The following is a 23027-nucleotide window of genomic DNA, read 5'->3' on the forward strand; positions in this document are numbered from 1 at the left end:
GTGGGCTGCAAGCTCCAGTTTTTTGTGTAAGGCTTTTTCGTGTTTTACTCTCGTTTTTAAGGCAAGGCTAGAAGGTGGAAGTGAAAGTGAAATATCGTGCCGGATTGTCTTTGTTATGATGCTAGAAACTTATTTTTAAGTGATTGCTTCGTCGTGTTGTGGCAGTGAATCAGACATCGTTATCTTTATTGAATGGAGCTGGCTTGGGAAGTTGTCACTATATTTAAAAGGCATTGTTGTTTCAACACGCTGTTGCATTTTTTCCAATTTTGAATATTTTGTGTTAATTTTAACTCTTCATGTGAGCTGCTATTAATAGCTACGTGAAATTGAGCTTCAGAATTTATTACTACATGCCTTTTTCCTTGCGAATTACACCAGCATTTATGAAAAGATGCATTTTTTGATCATAAATCCTAAAAATGATGTTTTCATCACAAAAAATTCTTCTCCGCTGTGATGAAATTAATCGCAATTAAAACCAAACGTGCTGCTACGTCTATCGCTTTCAGCGTGTCCTCCATACCATCGGACGGATCGGCCGGTGTTGCCCAAGCGCCAATTGTGCCAAGTTTCCTCCTCGCTGTGTGCGCCCCTCGGGGCAGCCAAAATCGTGCCGCGGAAAATGCCGCTGTAGGGAGAAAATCATAGCTCGTGGCGAATGAAGCGAAAAGCGTTGTGCCATCTTCGATCAATTCAGTGCTGCTGCTTCCCCCCAATAGAAAGAAGAGGTTTGGTGCTGTGCTGTGGGGTGGATGACTCAAAGGGGGAGCTAAGAGTACCCACAGTCACCGAAAGTAGTAGTGGTGCAGTATTTTTGTTTGAAGAGGACTCCAACCGAGATGGAGGAGATCTCTGTTAGGCAGAGCCATCTATAAGAGCGATCGGAGAGAAAGAGAGAGTGTGTGACGACCATCATTGGAAGCTAGTGAACCAAATCCAAAAGAAATGTGTTTAAAAAAACCGTTCACTAGTATGGAGGATGATGTTGATGACGTAAGGAGGGAGAGGACTCGATTTTGAGAAGCGGTTGGTCGAAAATTGCCGCACAGCGCGGCTAGTTTTTATCGAGCGGGGCGGGGGCTGCTGCCATTCTGCCTGAGCGAACGCAAAATAGACGTGACAGTGCTGGCGCAGCAAGAGCCAGCCGCCACCAGCGTGCCGGTGCGGAGGACGCAACGAAAATGGAGCAAGCTGTTTGTCCTCCAACGGGCAACAGCGAGACACTCGCTCTATGTGTGTGTGTGTGTTTCTACTGGCCGTAGAAAACGGTCGTTTTATCGACATTTTGTCGCCGCTCGTTCTAATGCGTTTTCAGTGCATTCTCTCGGCGGCGCGTTGCAGTCTGATCCGCCTTTTTGTAGACCGGGCCGGAAGGTGTGTGTAACGTCCCCGTACAGGGCATGCGCACACACACACTGGATGCCCGTTCCTGTGCCTCCCAAACACCTCTGCAGGTCTAAAATCAGGCACACGCTGACGTGGTTGCATGAAGTAGAAAAAAATAAGCAGAAAATATATCGAAAATAAAGAACGAGAAAAAAAAGAACAAATGTTGAGTGTTGTGAGGAGGATGGAAATGAGTTTTCCATGTGTTGTTGTGCGAATGTTCTTGTGTGTGTGTGTAGGTGGATGCCACATTTCACCCGTCATCAGTTCTTCCCCGCTTGCGGATGATGCGGATGAAGTTTGAAGCACATCGTTAACAACGTGTTTTGGCGCAGCAGCCAGCAGCTATAGAAGGTGCAGTCGATGGCGCAATATCCTTATGCAAACCATGGCGCAATATCATCAATTCTAATTTGATGCTGATGACGATAAATAGAAATTAAATTGTTGAAAAGAAATGACTGCGAGAAACCTTCATTTAAGAGCTTTATTTTAGTGTATTACAGGGTTTTCCAAGTCACTTTTGAATGTGCACATAATTATTCACCGCATCCAAGATGTTTTTCAACAGCTGTCAAATGATGTATTGGATTCAAAATGAAATTTCAGCTTCAACACATGATTTTCAACACATCACAAAGAACTGTCCAACTTAATCCAGCTCGAGACGTGTTGAAAATCATGCTGTAGAAATTAAAAATTAGTATGATGGAAATGAAATGTCAGATCGATGTGGAACAACATTTTGCATGCGGTGAATAACAATGTTTACATTCGAAAGTGACTTGGAAACCCCTGTATTGTGATGCAAATACAACATTTGACAGCTGTTGAAAACAGCCTCGCAGGCAGTGCGAAATGTTTTAGACATTGGACACTTAATCGGAAAACCCTATAAACGAACAATTGAAAATTAAAGTTTGCTTCCATTTCTTTGTCGTTTTGTTTGCCACCATCAATCTAAAGGATATCAGCTTCTTCTGCTCGCGACCACCGACAGGGGCCAGCTATCGATCCGAGTACCGTCTAGACCAGTAATGTGTAATCTCCAGACATTCGATAGCACCTTACTGCGGGTGGCAGCAAAGGGACATTTTCTTTTGTTCTCGAATTTGGTAATTTATGCACCGGATCCGGGCACTTTGACGGTACCTTGGCCAAGGGCTACGGGCAAAAAGACGTCGCAAAGATTGGTGTAGCATTTAGCAAACTAAAACTCTACCCGTGGTGGTGAAGCCAATGTGAAGGTTGCTTCCGGAAGGAAGTTCCGTTTCATGACGCCGTTTAATTGTTTGCACCCAGCATAAAGCACTGCTGTTGTACAGCGCACAAAGAACGAGCTGTGAACCAAAAACCAACCTCTCATACACGGCACGAATCTTCATGTGGTGTGTGCGTTTAATTCGGCCCCGCAATCACGACACAGCACACATCATCGAGCGCGTCATGGCGCAGTGGTGCACGATAAAAGGTGTTTGAATAAATTAACCATTCACGGCATTGATGGCGGCGGGCCCGCCAGCTTCGCTTTGTTTGCAACGTCCACGAGGAAGAATGAGGAAGTCTTATTAGAAACGGCGGAGGTGACTCAAAATCAAACTCACTCAATCGTTTCCCGTGTTTGATTTGCGGTGGTTTTATGTTGATTTTATTTTATTACATTTTTGTTTAATAAATTGGTTTAATATTTGGCTGGTCATCCAAATTTATGGGGCTGTTTTAAAATTGCTAACAAATTCTCCAACAGCTTACCAAAGTTGGAGATGATGTGTATCTAGAGTTGTAAATAAAACCGCGTGCCCGTGGTGAGGAGGTGATGCGCTGGTGGGTGGGTTGATACGCTCCGGTAAGATGACGTTCGCTTTTGTTTCGTATGACAAATAAAAAAGTGTGTTTGCTGCTGTGATAATAGCATAAGAAAAGGAACGTGACTGGCGGTGGTTTGAAATGTAATACCTATAAGCCTCTGGTGCTGGTGTGGCTTGGCATCGACCACGAGATACCCAGCTCTCCCTCGCCGTCGTAAAACCGTTCCTCACGTGTACACGTGTAAAATAAAACAAAATGCAGCAGGTGTTGAATGGATCAGATGATTTATTGGGACGAGCAAGTTCACTGGCAACCATTGCATGTGCGCTGTGCCGTTCGGTACGGGTGTCATTTTGATAAACATTCTTTTTTTGTGAAGTGAGTGAAGTGTGTCAATCGTATTTTTAAATGTATTTTTTGCCCTGCTCTCTGCGCTACTGATAGAAGCTACTGTACTGTGCGTGTGTGTGTCCTTTTTGTATGTTTTTTGCTGAGCTTTGAAGCGATCAATTCGTACTGCCGTTCCAAGGGCGAACGCCCGAATATCCGATGTCGACGTCGTGATCGGTCCCGTCCAGACGATTTGTCGGGTTTGATATGGCTTCTCCTTCCCTTTCCCGATTAAATTAATTACAATTTAAGAGCGATTGAATGCTGTAAATCAATGCAGTTAAAATAATACTAATCGTTGCTGTGTTTTCCATTCCTCTTTTCTCCATTCTAGATGACTCAACTGCAGAACAACATAGCAAGTGAAACGACGACGATACAGTAGCGGCCATAGCACAATCAAGCTATTGCCAGCTTGCCGGTAGCATTTCTTTGCGGGCGCTGTTAAGCCGACTGCTTAAGGGGCGAGACGTGTCACAATCGAAACGTCTTTGCTGTGGTGTACTCCGAAAGGGTTTGAAAGTGTGTTTTCTGGTGTGTTTCCGTTAGGCAAATCGGTTGCCAGGAACGCGGGAACGGCTCCACATCTCGTGTCAAACCTCCTGCGACAAATCGATAAAAAGCGACAAATCGACGACAAACAAAAAAAAAACAGCAAAAGAAGAAGAAAATAGGCAAAAAAACGAAAAAGAGTATTACAATATTTACGACCCTTGTGCAATTTTACGAAGGCGGCTCAATTAAACAGCCGCCCGTAGCGGTAATAAGGTGTAAACTAACCGTGCAAAACGAACGAAGGAGTGTGCTCCGCGAGGGAAGCGAAATTTCGTAGCGAAATTGATCGAGTTAAAGCCACTAGTGAAAGTGCAACACAGCCCCCCCCACACAACAACAGTGATCGAAAGCGAAAAGTTAATTGAATTTAACGAATAAAAGCGGCTTCTCTGTGTCTTTTTCTCTCTCTCCCCCTCGGTGTATCGGTTTTTGGGTAGTGCGGTGTGTGGTGTGTCTGCCGGGCGGTAGTGTACGCCTTTGGCAAGTGTGTCGTAATCGGCTAGTTGGTCTGTGAAAGTGGCCTAGTGTGTGTGTGTGTGTGTGTGGATCGTGTCCTTCGGGTCGTGTTTCCATCAGCCGGATCGATCGGTGGCGGGAAGGAGTAATTGCAAAGGGAGTGCCACTGCCGACAGCGGGAAGACTCGACGGCTAGCAGCAGCGGCAGCACCACGGACCAGCCGGAGGAGGACATTTTTTATCTACAATTATCAGCAGATCAAAACATGAAAATGGTGTTGTCACAACGGCAGCGCGAGGAGCTGTAAGTTTTACTGGCATTTATTTTATTTATTAATTTTCTTTATTTTTAGTGCCAACGGGAAGAAGTCGGCTGATTGTCTGAGTAGGAAAAGAACGAACTTCCGACGTCCCCGACCCACACTGTTAACTTACCTCGATGAAGTGGTTGGCTGTGATTTTCCTTCCGCCTGGACATAGGCGGCGTTCTTAAAATAGCTCCACTGTCCTCAAAATGCAACTCCCCCGCCTTTCTTGCTCAACAGGGGCGCGCGATGGACGAGAGAAGTTCGGCTGGTTAACTCCACTAAGCTAACCGTGCTTGAAATCGAACTGCTTTTCTACACACACACACACACTCCATCCTGTGCCGCGCGCGCAGTCCTAATGGTCTGGTCGGATCGGGAAGTGTGTCATGAAAATAATGGCCCTCACACACAACGGTGGCCGATTGATGGGGGAGTTATTTATATGTTTTGGTGTGTATGTGTGTGTGTATATATACTTCACTTTCACCTATATTTTGGAGCACAGCCCATCATAGGGGAGCGGTGTGGCCCCCGCCACCTTTAAGCAAACCCGGTGAAGGGAAGTGTGAAAGATTGGCTCGTCGTGGACGTAGGGACGGGCGAGTCTAGGCGCCAGGAAGGAAGTATTAATTTTCTGATGGACTTAATAGACTTCTTTTAGGCATTAAATTGCTCTTTTTACTGCTGCGCCGGTCGTGCCTTCGCTGGTGCGCGCTTGACCGTTTGAGTGTGAGCAATTTCGTTAGGAGCATTAATATTATTAAAGACGCTCACGTGATTTATTTGCTTCGTAGGTGGAATTGGTTTCTTTTAGATTATGTTTTATGATTAATATTTCAACTAAGTGAATCCTTTTCAGGTGTTGTACAATACGCTACAGCATAAACAGCTCGCTACAGTTGTTCTTGAGACATTTAATTTCTGTAAAAAGATTACTCGATCGTTTTTTATTGTTATTGCACCGATATCGATTAAAATGCGCATCGACAAAGCCGATTGAAAGTGGGGAAACAACGTGCCTTTGCTTTTTGGTAGCACACAGGAATGCATTCGTTGAAATCTATTACACACGTGCGAACACGTTGCTCGCCCAATCGATCGAGCTTTTGTTTGCCTTTTCACACCAATGCGGCATTGTCAATCTCTTGTTTCCTCCATTTGGGGTGTGCGGTCGCTTTGAAATTTATTTATGTTTACACGCGTGGGTGTAAAAATACACATTTGCATTGGGAAGGCAAAGATGCAACACCAGCGGAAGCAGGCAGCGCTTCAGCGGGACAACATTTTAATGCCGCACGGTGTGCGGGGTGCGTCTTCCTAAAACCATTCACATCTCACCTTTGGAGAGAGATGCGCAACCGTTCGAAATCGACTGGCGATGATGGGAAGAGCGCTCTTCTTCCGATCATCCGAAGCGCGTGCGTTTGTGTCGCTATGGAAGATGTGAAGGTTTTGTTTGGAAGCGGCAACCCATCGTCGTTGTCGTGGTTGTCGTTGGGTATTTCTATAAATCCTCCCCTCGGTTAGAGCCGAATAGAAATGGACGAGAAATGCGCCGTCCACTTCCTTCTTCCCGCCCAAATGGCAGTGTCTTTTTTTACGGCTGCGCTGCTGCTGGCTGGCAGCTCCTACTCTACAGGCAGGGGCTCCGCGCTTATTGCGTGTTACGAAATGTTGGAATTTTTCGGTGTGTCTATATATGCGCCACGTGTGCATGTGATGGGAGTTTGGGAGGGTGCGCGCGTTTTTTTGCTGCTGTTGCCGTCTGTATTAAACCCATATAAAACATCCAATTCTGTGGAGTGTGGAGAAAGGCGTGAGAGGAGGGGGTAGTATGGGGATATTTTCCTGGCCAGCGAATAAAATCTATTGGGTGTAGAGGGACAAAAAACACGAGCTCGATGTGAGAAGTGTCTGTCTGGCACCGTCGTTGTCGTCGCATCATTCAGCGGGAGAAAAGTGTCATCCGGCCGATCGTACCTTAGAGGGAAGAGTGTTTGATCGCTGCGCTAGTTGGTGGATTGATCTTGAGTTATGGCGGGATGCTGCTGGTGGTGATAATTGCTTGTCGAAAGTGTTACTCTTTCGTTTAACAATGTGAGATCTTTTGGATAGTGTAAATTAATATCTAATACACTTTAAAGATTTTCTATACAGAAACGTTTTTGGATTATGTGATTGGAGATATGGAAAGCCTCTTTTTTGGTAAATGTTTACACATTTGGTCTGCCAAGCATATGTTCTGCTTTGTTTATGCCCTCTTTGGGCTTAATTCAACTGTTATGAATATTTTGCCATAACTGGTTTGTTTTTCATTAGTCTTTAAACCTATCCAATAAAATCAGTACAATGTACAATGTAGCCTCTAGCATTAGTCGCACAAATGTCATTGCGGGCAAGGCTTCTACACTATCTTTACCTCAACAGCGACGCGTTTCCTTCCTGCGACGCAGTGCGCTTATAAATTGAGTGTCCGTGTGTGTGTGTGCAGTCAACCGATAGGAGTTTTACTATTCGCTACGCCGATGACGACCGAGAGCCCACTACCAGTATCGGTTACTTCCTTTAGCGTGACTAATCTCGCTTTTTGTGCATATTTTGAAATGCCAGCTGTCGGTTCAGCACACGAGTACGATACAAATAAGGAACTGTAAGCTAATAGTACAAAAAACATCGATAGCTAAAGAAATATCTTATTTCAAGTTGCTTAAGTTGTTATGTGATAGTAATAATTGGCTTGACAAATGTTTGCCCAATGCCAAAAGGCTCTTACACGCTGTGCTTTGCGAGATAATGGATTTAATCATGGTGTCGCGTTGAACAGACGAAACAGTGATAATTTTGATTAAATGTGTCCATTGTTTTGACATTCCTGATATAGTGTAAATAAATAATGAATACACTACGCAGAGGAAAATGAGATTTCAAAACGTTTTTGACCCACTCTGGCTCGCGTTGGACACGGATGGCACTAATTGTTCGTGTGCCTCGGTCTCTTCCTCTCGATGGATTTGGTACAAGTGTGAGCCTTCGCGCACGAAAATCGATGAAACGCAGCCAGCGCCATCTAGTTGTGAGCTAGCGCGACTATGGGAGCGTTACGAAGCGTTACGAACCTTCTGCGTGTAACGCTTCATTGTGAAAACGTGGTGCTTGTGACCAGACAGTAGTAGTAAGTTTTGCTTACAGCTAATTTGGTATAATTTTGTTTGAAGTGGTAGGTGTTAGCCACTAAATTAACTACTTAATCTTATTTCAACCGAGGATTACGGTTATATACTTTTTAAAATGGGTTTTAATTCCGACCAACAGGGAATTTATTTTACATTTGACATTTGATCTATCAAAACGCAAAGAACTGAAAAATTACAAAAATCACGTATATAGAGTATGGCGTAGATCCAGAAATACCTGTACATTCATCTCTTGCAGGTAAATTTGGGTTGTCAGGATTATATTTGGTTGTATAGGTCCGTATCTTTCAGAAATTCAATGCTATTTTGTGACCTTATAGGATTTGAATTTCACTGTATAATTTACATGGTAATGTATTCTTCTTACATTTTTGAAATAGTATGTGATGCGACAATGTACTGCTTATATGTTTTTTTATTTGACCATTTAAAAGGTAATTTTGTCAGAAGGGCATACGGCTTTTTATCCCGATTTGTTATCCTCTTATGCAATGCGTACGATCCTCACCTAAAAGGGTGACTTTCGTTAATAGTTTTCTCCCATTTCATCTTTTCGATTGAGATATACTACACTTTCACTCGCTTTTTGCAAACTCTCATCAATAGTATGATGATGACGCGATGACGTCACTGTGGCCACGCCGTCAGAGGGTTCAGCCGTGATCACCATGGGAAGAAACGATGGTGAGAAACGGATCGTGGCAAGAAGTTGAAGACTGTGGTGCGTCATATCAAATAAGGAAAAGGCAATTAAACGATTTAAGCCGCTCGACTGTATAAGAGTATATCATTTGAATCAATCTTAAGCTTATTTCACACGCTATAAATGTGTCCATTGAATCCGAGCGAGCAGCGAAAACGAACGAAATGTTTTATTGTCAAATTTGACGGCATTACGAATTTAGATGCCTTCTGTGTTGGTATGTGGTCCCTGAAAATGATTATTTTTAGGTTTTTTTTTGTGCTTTTATTTATTAACCAATTTACTTTCTAATTCTATGTCGATTTGAGCGTAATGGATGCTTCTAATATGAATTACAGCGTCAACACTGTGGAGGCTTCTAGTCTATTTCCTTTTGTAATCTATTTACAACTGAGCGATTGGAACCTTTCTTTTTGCCTTTAAGCAATGTGAAATGTGTTCATGATATATTTTTGGTCGAATCATTCAATGTTAGTAGTAAAGGAAACGCTACAACTAATCTACAGCGTAAATTGTAGTGTTATGCCGTGGGTGTTACAAGTAGTACGCAAAAACAAAGTAAAATAGATATTACATTTTCTTTCAGCCATCCCTAGGAAGTTCTTATCACAAAAAATGGTATTTACAAAACAAACCAACCAAAAAATCACATGATATCCATATTCAGTCTTTCAGAATAGGGAAAGTCATTGTTGCTTCTTGAGCGGCAGCGACTCCACTGATACCACTTGCTGCTGCTGCTGCTGCTGCTGCTGCTGGTGTTCTTGCTGGCAGGAGGCTGCCAGAGCTGTTGCTTCCTGCTGCGCCGCCTTCGCAGTGGCCTGTTTGCGGTAATTTTCCAGATAGAAATTCATAAACAGCACGAAGAATATGCTGGCGTTGCACAGCAGCAGGAAGGTGATAAACTTCGGGAAGGCACAGTCCGTAAGCAGCGCGTTGATCGCGTGTCCGATGCAGATAACAAACTGGGCCTAAAACAAATGGAAAGCAATGGGAAAATGAAACAAAACAGTGGAACAATTCAAACACAGGCGTTGTGCTCTATGCTGAGACTTACAATCTGTAATTCGGTTAAAAACTGCTTCCAGAAAAGATACTTCTGATAGCGCGGTCCCATCGCGGACAGCATGTAGTAGAGGTACATCAGCGTGTGGACAAAGTTGTTGATAATGTTGGGCAGTGTTGCATTGCCACCTGTTAAATAAGTTGTAAAAAATAAATAAAAACAGAGAGAAAACATCAAAAACATTATGCATTCAAAGATGCAGATCTTTCGCTCGGGCACCGACGGACCCCGATACAGATTGGAGGCGACATTATCATACCTGCGAGGAACTTGGTCAGTATCCAAGCCTCGATCGGGGTGAGCGAGTGGTGGTACAGATGGAGATAGGAAATTTGTGACTTTTTCTTGCGCAGCACAAAGAATACCGTGTCCGCAAACTCGGACAGCTTCGAGAGGTAGTAGATGTAGCAGAGGTTGAACATCTGTTTGTGAGACGAGATGATGATGTGTGAGGTGTTTGTGTGTGTGTGAAAAAGAAGAGTAAAATATGCAGATTTGATTAGGTATTCCTTTTTTTTGAGTGGAAATGTTTTTTTCTCCCTCTTCTATTCAGCAACTTACCCGTCGCGATAGTTGATCGTCACTGTAGTCGACCGGTTGGCATGTTAAGCTGTACCCGCGTGCCCAACCCGCCATCAAGTGCTGCGGCGAAAGCAGATGTTGAAAATGGCTTTGAATTTCCATTACATTGGGATAGGGACAAGGGCACTTACCTCGTAGAACATGTAAGCGCTCAGCAGGACCTGGCCGAGGTTGTAATAGAAGAGGGTGTTGGTAAGCTGCATCGGTTTCCGGTCGCGCATGTACGTCGGTCCGATGATCAGCACCCAGGCGAGGTAGGTCAGCACCATCCCGACCGTCGGCAGCGGATTGTCCATGAAGGGAAGCTGCTTGGCGCGTGGATCTGGCGCGAGAGAGGCGGGTCGTTAAATGAGTGTTTTGAATAATCGGTTAATATATACATTTGTTAAAAAAATCAGCAAATCAAACTACCGCTAGCTCTCCTTTTTTTAGCGTTTTTGAAAGCGATAAAATTAGAACCGTGAACGCAGGGACGTCCTCCATGTGCCTTATAAACCTCTTAATAGTTGCACCGCGAATGCAAATGATTCAACGAACGGTTGACGCAGAATGCGTTTTCGATCGCCAATAACAATCTGGCAAAGGTAGTATGGGGTGTTGTGTTGTTTGTCGCCATCCAATACCTTCGAAACATGAAAAAATGAAGGTCATAGGCTGGTCCAGACTAGGTTCAGTTGACCAAGCTCATCAATAATCATAAAATCTATAACTGCGAGCAAAGCTGACGACAACAACAATTGTTTAGAGGTAGGTTCGAAATGGAATCGCTATCCAGTCGAGACTTTTGATTCATTCAATCATCTTTCAACAAGGCGCAGAGGATATCCATTCAAATCACTGTTAGCTAGAGGATGAGGATGAAATAATTTCCTACAAAAAATAATCCCATTAATAGTAAATCTTTTGATTAGGCATGAATTAATTGATTAGCTCCCTTCCGATCTAAACAATTACTCAGCAATTTTGGTTTAGAAGCGATGCTAAAGATAGTAAACGCGCAACGCGCCTGCTCAATCGATTAATCTTAAATGTTCTTGAAGGCCCAACAAATGTCGGCAAAAAATGTGACCTTCCTAGGCAGAGTTCATTTACATGACTCTGTGAGAGGCACTGGCACTGGAAGCAGCTCCGGCAAACAAAAGCACTGTTGCGAAAGTTTCACTACAACGATAAATGTGTAAACCGCCAAATAAACAATTTTGGTGACAGAATTGTAGCGGAACACAAGGCCATCATCGTATGCTGAACGATGTAGGTCCAGCGGGATACGCTCGTTGTTGACTGGCGTCAGCAGTTAGCAAACACATGACTTTCATGGCCCATGGCCATCGATCTCTCTCCCAAACAACTCGCAAAGCGCGCCAGAGCACATGGTCAAGTTTATCGACCTGAAGACAAATGGTATCAGCGAGAGCGTGGAGATCATGTACATCTTTTGCAATCTCGCTGACAGATGACAAATACGGGCTGCCCTTCTTCTGTGTCGCTGCTTGTACATTGCATAACTGGTCCATGCAGAGCAGTGCGGATGTCGTTGTTGTCGCTTGACAAAGAAGGGTAATTAGGTATTATGATCCGCGCAAAGATCCATACCTCTCTCACTTGGTTGGTTGTGATCTTAAGTTGTGTTGTTTAATTAGGTCAAGCTCACGGTGACAGAGGATCACATTTTGGAGGCTGTAGCTGGTTAAATGGCTCCATCATCATCGCGCACACTTGAACTTGAGAAAGTGCTGCTGTCGCTCGGAGCGGCCTTTACCATGAAGCGCAACCCTCTCGCAAGCGATAGTTGTAATCGTTTTGAGCGTCACCGCCGGAGGACAATATGAGCATAAACTATGAACTAACATCGTACGCAAACTCTTTTGCCCGAGGCGATCATTAAAAGTGAATGAACATATAAGACATTAACTGCCACCGACGCGTTCAACTACGGACGTTGCACTGGGAAAAGAGGTAACATGATTGCTTACAAAGCAGAGCAGTGCCTAAGCGCAATGTGTGTTCCTCGTCGTGGCATTGATTGAGTTCAGCGGTTAAGGTTAGCTTTTCGGCGTTTGATTGAAGGTTTGGCAGTGCAGAGGCCTTTAGTCCACATCCGGGGGTGGTTAAGAAAAGTGGAACGCTTCAAATCTTTATGACCATATCTTAGTGTACTGAATCAATTAAAGATATATTATGGCTTGCGAATGTTAAATGATGTTTCTGTTTATCACATAATCTGCTAAAACAGACCCAAAATCAGCCGTATAGATGCTAGATCTTTGGAAACCCCCCTTTTCCTTGGCGTTCTATATCTAACATTTTACCTAGACATATACTGGATTTAGCATTATTAAGCCAAAAAGGTTTAGATATATCTTGAAGATACTTTTGAAACATTACAGGAATATTGATTATTCATGTCGCAGAAATTGTAGCTTCAGATAAACTCACAAGTCTCTCCCTTGATAACACAAAACAATATAGCAAATTCAAGAGAGTGCACTTGAATAAATGTAAATTAAGCTAGTGATATAATTTGTTGCAGTTGTGATGATATCCATCCATGTATATTAAATTTCTTAGAACGTCGTCTGGGGCTTTGGATATGCCATCTCATGTCTTCTTCTTCTTCTTCTATTTGGCGTAACATCCTACGCGGACAACATATAAAGACTTTCGAGACTTAATTCATTACCACGCACATCCGGGATAGTCAATCCTTGCTACGGTCCTTTCTAGGCTGGAACCCATGACGGGCATGTTATTGAGTTGTTCGAGTTGACGAGTGTGCTACGGAACCGCCCGCCATGTCATGCTGAATACTGAATACTTATTGCTACAATGTAATTGAGTATCGATCTACATGTGTCATGGTATTTGGGAGCTGAGTGTGAGTTTTATGTGCTCTCAGTAATTACCTCCAATGAGATCCTCCACCAGATTCCAGTATCGGTCGATTAATCGCGTCCAATTGCGATCTGCCTGATATTCGTCGATCGCCAACTGCATGATGTAGTTGGACGCCAGCGTAAAATCGGTAAAGTTGTCCCTTACGTCCATGTTGTGAGCGATAATAATACTGCTGCTTCGCTGTGCTGCTAATTAAAATAGCTTAACAGTGCCTTCTACTGCACTTGTTCTTCACACGCGCACTCGGTAGAACTCTTTGCCTAGAATGTCAGCACAGTGACCTCAAACCGCGCTCGTTATAGTCCACGAAAACCCGCTTAATGGTGTACTTTCCGGTGCGTCTCACTGTGTCGACTACAGCGTCACATCTGGGTCAGTGGTGTGCTATCATCGTCAGCCAGTTCTACGTTGACACAGTTTTCCGAATGCAATCGCGGCACCTTCTTCAATTGGTTTTCACACTCATTCGCACACTGATCGGCACACGCGTACATGCACACTTGAGAACTTTGGAGTTTAGAAACTTAGCACAACATTCACACACGTGCTTGAGCTGCTCAGAAATTCGATGCGATCGTCCAATCCAACTCAAACAGAGCTGAGCTGCGAACTGAACCAAACTGCCCGCGTGGCTTGTCGAGATGCTGCTGCAGGACTACTGCTGGCAAGTCATTTTTCCGCCCGGAGTTACACTCCGCTGGTGTATCGGAATTGGAAAATTAACAACTCCCTCCCCCCAGTGAGCAAAAAAAAAAAGGCAGCCACGACGCATATGACGGATTCGTTTCCCACCCCTTGGGCCTTTTAAAACGATTAAGGTCTCTGGTGTACGTTCTAAGAGCTGTTTTGCAAAAATCACTGCAGAAATATTTCGGCAAGCGAGCGAGCGGGCGCGCGAACGAACGAGCGAAAGAAAGACATTCCCTCTCCCTTGCCGAGTAAGGTGTCGGTGTGTCGCGGTCGTCTTTTTTCCTTCTAAAACCTTCCAAGGACGATAGCTTTTGGTTTGGTTCGTAGGTTGGTTTTCCCACTCTCCTCGAACGCAGCCGAGTTTCCTCCGCCGCCGACCGCTGGGGGTGGTGTGTGGGGTGCGTTTGATCTGATGAACGGTCGATCGGTGGCGGGCAGCAGCGGTGGTAGCGTTGTTATCCTCCCAAGCGAAACTGCAAGAACGAGAGGGAGAGACAGCGAGAGAGTGCAATAGACCAATTCACCCCAACCGTCGACCTATGGCATGAGCGCATAAGTAGAAATATATGTTTTTTTTTTATATAAAGCAAAAGGAAGCATATCCTCCCTCTCCACACACTGGCACAGTAGAGCGTTATAAATGTCTCCCCACTGCCATACGCTCTGCTCCGCGCAAGAAAAGCTCCTTCCTTTGATGTGTGACGTATGCAAGCCGACTGGTACGAAAAGGGAAGGGATATGGTGGTAGAACTAGTGAGCGCAGCGTGCGCCTTACCGGGTGTTTGGTGTAGCGGGCGCGGCGTAACGGTGACACACCACGACGACGGTATATCTGCGCACGATCGCGTATCGCAGATCGAGCCACACGGGCGTACGCTGTCCCCGCTTAGATGAGTGTCCTTGAACACGCGGCGCGGCATGCGAACGGCAAACGGTAGCCAACCCGAGCGCTCGCGCGCGCACGCTCGTGAAAACCCATTAGAAGCTGCCTTCTTTGCCAAGCCAGAGGGTATAGTAGATGTCTGGATTTGGTGGTTGGATGCTGGCCTGAGTGCAGTTGCACTTGCACCGAAAGAGTGCAGCCGTATAGAACGATCTCGATCTGCTGCTGTATGTATACCATGTGGAACTAGCAACTTTGGAGGAAGAGGTTGGCTGCTCACAGCAGAGAAGACGACCCTCCGCTATGTGTGGTTGGTTCTTGTTTTGGACGGTGGTTTAACCTGTTCCTTTTCGCGGTTGCTGTTAGTAGTAGCCCCGTGTTAGTGGTTGCTGCCTTTGTGGGTTTTCAAGATCGTACGCTTGAAATTGCGAGCGGTTTTTCCTCATGTGTTTTAGGCATTAGGCAGGGCGCGTATGGGATCGATTTCTTGCTGTTTTGCAACCGTACATAAAGCGAGGATGCAAGATGTCGCTACGGCGATTAGAGTACAGAAGAGACGGAAAAGCTTTGTATGTGTTTCTGTTTAGTTAAAGTAGGATGGGAACTGTAGAAATAAATGTCAGATGCCCATGCGTCGGTTCGTCACTTTAAGTCTTTCGTGTATTTCTTTTATTATTTGCGTTTATAAGACTCTCTTTGAAGATTAGTAGTGCTAAACACATGTCAAATCAATTCCCCAAGTTGGGCTTCTCTGCTTATTCGCTTTTTATTCGTATAAATTAAATGACATTATTTATTTTCTTAATTTAAATTAACTACAGATTTTAGACGAATTAGATGAATGATTCTACGAAATTGATTTAAACATCCTGTACTTTTCCGCCTTCACTAATGGCGTCAAAGCTTCCACCTTAATGTTTCATTTAATGTTCGTGGGAATTAAAAGATTTGGCTGGTATCTAAAGTATTTATTCATTCCCATCATATAATATTCGCTAATTAGTTGTTCTGTCGATTTAAATTTAATTTGAACAACCCCCAAAACCTCAATATTAAGATAACGTTTTTTTGCGCTAATGAAGCTGGGCAATTGTTGTTGTTGTGCGCCATCGCTCTCCCTTGCTACTAGCAAAGCCAAACGACGGAGTGGGGGAACGACTGCTCAAGAACGATTGCCTCACCGAATGACATCGAAGAATTTGTACCCCTGCACTGCCTCTTCGTGCCCGTTGCATGACCAGTTGACCAGTTTCGATCGATTGCAACACGTTGGGCTCGACTGCAGCAACCAACCTGCGAGGGAAGCCGCCGAAGAATTGCCACTCTAATGGATATTCTAGTTCTATGTGGGTACTGCTTCACTTCCTCACCGGCCGCTTTCGGGTATGCTTGCACAAAGGCCATCTGTTAAATGCTTCACCCAGTCTTCCTTCGGCCGAATGGAGTGCCGATGTAGTAAATACTCTAAGCCCTTTTTTCCACCATTTAGTTTGTTTATTTGGCAACACGGCAAGCTCTGTGTTTGGTGCCGTTTGCTTTACCAACTTCAACGCAAAAGTTCAACGACATGTGTGTTGTTGTTGCAAATTATCCACTATCGTGCGGGCTGTGGTGGTTTCCCTTATCTTGTGAGATCGTTTAATTTCGCAAACGCTTCTGCCACTTGCGCACATAGGAAGGAAACGACCATTTAGGATGATTAATGAGCCAATCATTTGCCTCTGTGTATAGTGGTGGGCCCCCTTACTACACACTTCTACACCTTAGTCTGGTGGGCGAGTTTTAGTCTCCTTTCTGGACGTAAATTGAGCCACTAGAGACAAACGTTAGAAGCCCTTATTGGTGCGGCGAAGGTCTGCATCGGAACAAGAGCGATTCTCAATTACGCCGCCGCCGTGCCCGTGGTGGTCGTTGCGTGCTTGTGTGCATTCACTCGCTACTCGCTGATCGAGATGGCGTAAAACTGGCCGACGACACTCCCCACCGTTTGCCGCTGCACTTTTGTCGGTCAACGGCGGAAAACTTGTTTGTTTTTCGCGGACTCTCAAGTTCTCTGTCTGTCACCCCGCTTTGGGGGGTTTTTTTTTTGGTGTGTGTCTATGTGCGAATTTCAACCTATTCCATGCGCCGTGCTAGGTAGCTCAATTCTAGCGCGCAGTTTTCGTGACCGGTTCTTAGTATATGGCTAGTTTCGCATTCCCGGGCCCAAACCGGGGGTTCGTGAGAGAGAGAGGAGCCTATGTGTTCTTTGTGGTGCTCCCTAATCTCTTGGCGCGAGCGCAGAGACAAGTACGGTACAACCGCGGAAAAAGTGTTGCAATCTGCATGCACTTTATATGGTGGAAACGGCAACTGGTAGGCCTCGGATGGGTATGTTAACTTTTGCGGCGAAACATTCACCTCACGGTAGAGTTTGTCGGAATGTCAAAGGTTTAGAAATAATATATTTTTGATGATTATTTGATTTTTTTTTATTTAACGAGGTGATAATATGAAAAAAAAAAGTCTAATAAGAATAATATTGCAAAACTATTTCAATGATGTAAAAAAGTCCTAAAAATTAAATCAGTAACACAACATAAATTGAACAACAAGAAAATTTATATTCTGTTTCCTTTATTTTTATAATTTAAATCCAACGGTTTACTTATTTTTGATTAATTTATTTGATCAATGTATTTTTGTTAAAATACTGTTTGAGATAAACATGTATGTGTTAATTATTTTTATGTTTTAAATAGGCATTTGATCTTTACATATAACGCTCTTACTAAGCAGTTGGTTAGTTCTTTGATTTGCCCCCAAACGTACTCTGCTCGGTTTGACACCCCTGCCCGAGTGCGCCGTCACTGCCATCATCGTGGCTTAGGAGTGCGCAGCGAATGGTGGAATTTTCTCTGACTCTTTCCCTACGTCAACTAATCGCCGGGCACCAACCAACACCACTCCGTTGGAAGGGAGAAAACCACATCGCGAGGAATCTTACCCCGCCAAGGTCGCCCTGATGCCAGCAGCAGCAGCAGCACCAGCCCAGTGGCGGTTCAATGATCTGTGATAGTTCTGGCAAATTTAACCGGTATCGGTGTGTGATTATGTCGCGATCATGCACGAGATGTAAGGCAATCGGTGCAAAACCGTCCCCCATTCGCGCCCGTACACGTAGCAGTGCTGCATATATACGGGTGCACGCCCTTACTCCACCGCCACCTTGCCAATATGCTCTGCCCAGCCTTCTTTGATGACTTAAAGGACGCGCGACTGCGCGATCACCGCCACCGCCCACCGCGCCACGTGAAATGGTGGGCGTTTTCGTGTGCGATCCGACTTTCGAAAGACCTGCGCGTTAACGATCGCCAGCATCGGAACGATGATCGGGGCGGATCCCGCCCTCCGCCCTGCGCCGATTATGATGCTGTTTTAAATAATCTGTATCGGGGTCGGGCTGGCACTTGTTGGCTGTTGTAAGGGCGTATCGCACTCAATCGGTCGTTTGTTGTTGCGGCGCTGTGTGGAGTTCGCTCACAGTGAGTGAGTGCAATTCATAATTTTACCCTCAATCATCGCACGGGGCGCGGGAGATTGATTTTTTTTACGAATCGAAGCGTGATTTACCAATTTAAGTAAAAACTGCTGCTTGTAATGACGACTTAGCGCTCTTAGCAGAGGGGTTTGCAGGTGTCTGTACCTGTCCTAGTACACCGCCGGGCAAGACCAGTCTATTAGCTAGCAACGTAGCGGATGGATCACCGTGCCGAATTGTGCATCGCGAACAAGATTGAAATCCGTTCCGTTCTGTTAAGATACAGATCTCGCCGCCACAGCAGAGGACAGTGCAATGGGCAACGGAAGGTTAGAGGGGTTTCTTACCCAGTAAGGAGGGAGAGAGGAGGGTGATGATCGATTTTGCATTCGTTTGTGATTTTCGAGCCCCAATCGAAGGGCGACGATACTGGAAACCGTTTTCTACGGTCATTTGCTATTGAGTCTCACTGCTCTACCTCTCGACCGTAGCGCTGCGGAGGTTACAGACTACAGGCTCTACCGACACCCTGCGCACCGGAGGGAGAAGATCGGAAACTCACCGGATCGAAGGACGGAGGCGGGGTGTTTATAATTTGCCGCCGGGTGCAATGAGGCGTTATAACACACCGTGCCTGTCTTCCGAGTGCAGAGGGTGTTACTGCCGGCACTGCTCTGCCGCCTGCCATGTGTCCTGAGGTCGGAATTGATCCGTAAAGCGATCGCGCTCAAGCGCGCGCGCGGGTGCACCGTTAGACAATCCGGCCTCAGGGTGGACTTCGGAGCGCGCGGTTCGGTGAGTGACTAATGTGCCATTATGTTCCGCTGCGCTCGTATCCCTCGATGAGCTTCAGCTCTTCTCTATCGCTCCGCCGCCGCCTTTTTCGGTCGGAAATAACTCTTTCAAAAGTTGATGAAAAATCACACGATCGATGATTTATGGTTTGCGGAAATTGATGTGCACAGCTCCCCGGGTGTGTGTGTGTGTGTGCAATATCGATTGGTCAATCGATTCTGGGTAGATTAGTCTACGTCTCGCCCTCAGCACGATTTCCTCTCGGCACGTTCTTGGTGGTTGCGATCGACGATCAATTCTGCCCAATTTGATGCAATCCAGCGTATCGATCAAAACACCAGAGCCATCATGCTGTTGCAAACCTCCAACAATCAATCAAAACGTGTGATGGAAGCAAAGATAAGTGAATAGTAGGGTCGTTAAGTAGCAGGTAGAACGTGGTTTCTCTAGCACAACAACACCTTCCGCCCTCGTTAATCATCAAAATTAACTTCCAAAAAGGAACACACAATAGTGGCCGTCGTTTCGGGTGGGTTCGTGAAAACTCCGTTGCTCGAGATTGGATTTTCAATTTTCCGTTCACTTTTTCGCTATCGGAGGAGAACCTTCGGTTTGTTGTAATGTAAACATTGCTAAAATAGGATCGCTTTAGTGTCACGGAGATTGACTTCTGTTTGGACCAGTTCATTGTCTTTGTGTGTGGGGACCGCTTGCCTGGCACACCGCGTGAGTTCGCACGAAGAAAAACTAAGGTCACAGAGAGAGCAGAGAGACACCACAAGAAGTGTGCCCTCAAAATGTTTTGTTTCTATTCAGAATTAGACTGGGGAGGGACACGCTTTAAGGTTTTTTTTCTAGAGGCGCTTATGCGTCCTTGGAGTGTGTTAATTTTGAAATGAGAATTTGTTTTTAAATATATTGGGACGGAGATCGATCCATCAGCTGCATACTACTAAATCCTCTGGCGCGAGCGTTGTCTTATAGCTCATGTTTTAAGCTACCGATCCAAGGGTTTTTGTTTATTGCGATGGCCCAGACTCGTCCGACCTGCGTTGAATAGTGTCTTAAATTGGGAAGAGCCCCTAGCGCGCGCGGAAGTGATCGACCTTTCCTTGATCGGTGTCGAAAGCGGCCTCTCGTTTGAGGTTTGTGATTAAAATTTGGTTTGTGTCAGACGGTGCCGCCAGGGATATGGTTGATCGAAAACCATCGTTGCCAAAAGGTAACGAAGCATGACTTGTATCATGTTTGTACTATGATTAAATGCTCGTGTCGGGCTGAAACGATGAATGGTGAGCGGGGCGGGTGAATATGAATACGAACACCGATGAATAGAGGGCCGGCTGGGTGGATTGATGGAGAAGTTCAGACAGGTTAGAGCTAGCGAGTCCGGTTGGATGGAAGATGATGCGATCATGGCAAAACATGCGTCACCATTTATTATTTTGGGGCTGTTACGAATGAGAAAATGATGAATTGTGGTTAGAGATAAAGGCATATTTTTGGTAACATCGTGTCTACAGATCTATCGTTTAATATACAGTTAGTGTGAAGGAGAACGGGTGAGACAAGGCGAGCAATGCTGCTATTTAGCTCTTCCGCTTAAGGCTCGTGTGGTGTTGGGCGTAGTCTGGGAAGAGATTCCAGTTTGAATCTTCATTTAATAGAAGTATCATAGAGGTAAAGGTTACTCTTGAAGGCTATAGACGGGTGCATTTGATCTATGCAAATGTTAATCGAAAGATAATCAAATAGGACGAACGTTAGATGCATAAATGGCTCGCAATCGAAGGACGTTGGTGGTATTCGTTGGACACCAGTGCTGCAAAATGTCATGAGCATCACGTAATGTTCACCAACGAAAACAATGAACATAAAGGTAGCGCTTGATGCTCATTGCTGATACTCAATGAAAATGCGTCATGACTATCGCGATGATCACCAAAAGAAAATGTCGCGACCAAGTGTTGATTGCACAAAATGTCACCAAGAATGTGATGGTCAGACCAACTGTTTGAGTCTCAGCTCTGATCATCACAGTATAGCTCGTGACGCTGACATGATTTTGTTTCAGCCGGAATTTGTCATGACTATGTCAGTGTCATTTTGCAGAACTGATCACAGTAAAAAAAGTCATGACATAGTGGCTGATAATGTGATAGTCGCAAAAAATGTCACGAAGCATGTATATGTCACATCAATCGTTTTTAGTATCACCTCTGATTATCACAATTGAGTACGTAACGCTGACATGGATTTTGTTTCAGTTAGATTGTTTTATGACATTGACAGACCTTTTGTTGGATGACACTACAGCTTCCTTTTTCCCCCCTTTGTTTTCTTCCCCACAGTAACCAAGCGATTGCCGATTACCTGGGAAGCAACGGATACACAGACGCGCTGGAAGCGTTCCGGAAGGAGGCGGACATGCCGAACGAGATCGAGCGCAAGTACGGCGGGCTGCTCGAGAAGAAGTGGACCTCCGTCATCCGGCTGCAGAAGAAGGTGATGGAGCTGGAGGCGAAGCTGTCCGAGGCGGAGAAGGAGGTGATCGAGGGCGCCCCGACCAAAGCGAAGCGCACGCCGAGCGACTGGATACCGCGCCCGCCGGAGAAGTTTGCGCTCGCCGGCCACCGGGCGACGGTCACGCGCGTTGTCTTTCATCCCGTCTTCAGCATGATGGTGTCCGCGTCGGAGGACGCCACGATCAAGGTGTGGGACTTTGAGACGGGCGAATACGAGCGCACGCTCAAGGGCCATACGGACTCGGTACAGGATTTGGCATTCGATTCGCAAGGCAAGCTGCTCGGTAAGTGTCCCGGCTGAAGTCGTCGTCGTCGTTGTCGTCGCACAGCAGAGTGTGGTGATTAATTTCCCTTCCCTGCCTTACAGCCTCCTGCAGCTCGGATCTATCGATCAAGCTGTGGGATTTCCAGCAGACGTACGAGTGCGTCAAGACAATGCACGGGCACGATCACAACGTGTCGTCGGTTTCGTTCGTGCCGGCCGGCGACTTCCTGCTCTCCGCGTCCCGTGACAAAACGATCAAGATGTGGGAGGTGGCCAGCGGCTACTGCGTCAAGACGTTCACCGGCCATCGGGAGTGGGTGCGTATGGTGCGGGTAAACGTGGACGGCTCGCTGATGGCCTCCTGCTCGAACGACCACTCGGTACGGGTATGGCAGACGAACTCCAAGGAGTGCAAGGTATGTCGGAACGAATCCCTGCCCAAGGGATGAAATTAGTCAGTTTTTTGTACCTTTTGGTCCCTTTCCTATTTCCTCTCTAGGCTGAGCTGCGCGAGCACGAGAATACGGTAGAGTGCATTGCCTGGGCCCCGGAATCGGCAGCAGCGGCTATAAACGAGGCAGCCGGAGCAGACAACAAGAAGGGTGCACACCAAGGCCCATTCCTGGCATCGGGATCGAGAGACAAAACGATCAGGGTATGTGTAGCTTTCGCAAATAGCAGTTCAGTTGCATCTGTTCCGACGTTCGCTCATGAGATTGTGTTTATTTATTTTTTCTAGATTTGGGACGTCAGCTCCGGCTTGTGCCTGTTTACGCTGGCCGGCCACGACAATTGGGTGCGTGGTATCGTGTTTCACCCCGGCGGCAAGTACATGATTTCCGCTAGCGACGACAAAACGCTACGCATTTGGGATCTACGCAACAAGCGTTGCATGAAAACGCTCTACGCGCACTCACATTTCTGTACATCTTTGGGTAGGTGTTGAGGATTCCATTCGGGATGTTGTTTTGTTGTTTCTCTACTTAAATTGCTACCTCCTCT

The 23027-nt window shown here is 45.6% G+C and overlaps 2 protein-coding genes across 14 annotated transcripts in view; one reads left to right on the forward strand and one right to left on the reverse strand.

The window, feature by feature from the left end:
- The window catches only part of LOC1280803 (lissencephaly-1 homolog), a 53894-nt gene that overhangs the window by 26685 nt on the left and 4182 nt on the right, over positions 1-23027 (forward strand). For 10 of the 13 annotated variants that reach the window (XM_061653536.1, XM_061653524.1, XM_061653531.1 and 7 more), the window contains 5 exons: positions 3923-4903; positions 21587-22044; positions 22128-22441; positions 22525-22680; positions 22765-22960. In XM_061653536.1, the coding sequence (XP_061509520.1) occupies positions 4866-4903; positions 21587-22044; positions 22128-22441; positions 22525-22680; positions 22765-22960 (1162 nt within the window). In that variant the 5' untranslated portion in view covers positions 3923-4865. The remainder of the gene's footprint in view (positions 1-3922; positions 4904-21586; positions 22045-22127; positions 22442-22524; positions 22681-22764; positions 22961-23027) is intronic. The other 3 variants (XM_061653535.1, XM_061653533.1, XM_061653534.1) reach the window with 1 other exon arrangement.
- LOC1280804 (elongation of very long chain fatty acids protein AAEL008004) lies at positions 9491-14088 on the reverse strand. Its single transcript, XM_320671.3, has 6 exons — positions 13356-14088; positions 10584-10774; positions 10432-10512; positions 10130-10292; positions 9862-9998; positions 9491-9775 (listed from the first exon to the last, which is right to left on the reverse strand). Exons 1-6 carry the CDS (start codon positions 13495-13497, stop codon positions 9491-9493), a joined length of 999 nt encoding a protein of 332 aa, XP_320671.3. The 5' UTR covers positions 13498-14088.

The sequence above is a fragment of the Anopheles gambiae genome, chromosome 3 (genome assembly GCF_943734735.2).
Source record: "Anopheles gambiae chromosome 3, idAnoGambNW_F1_1, whole genome shotgun sequence".
Lineage (NCBI taxonomy): Eukaryota > Metazoa > Arthropoda > Insecta > Diptera > Culicidae > Anopheles > Anopheles gambiae.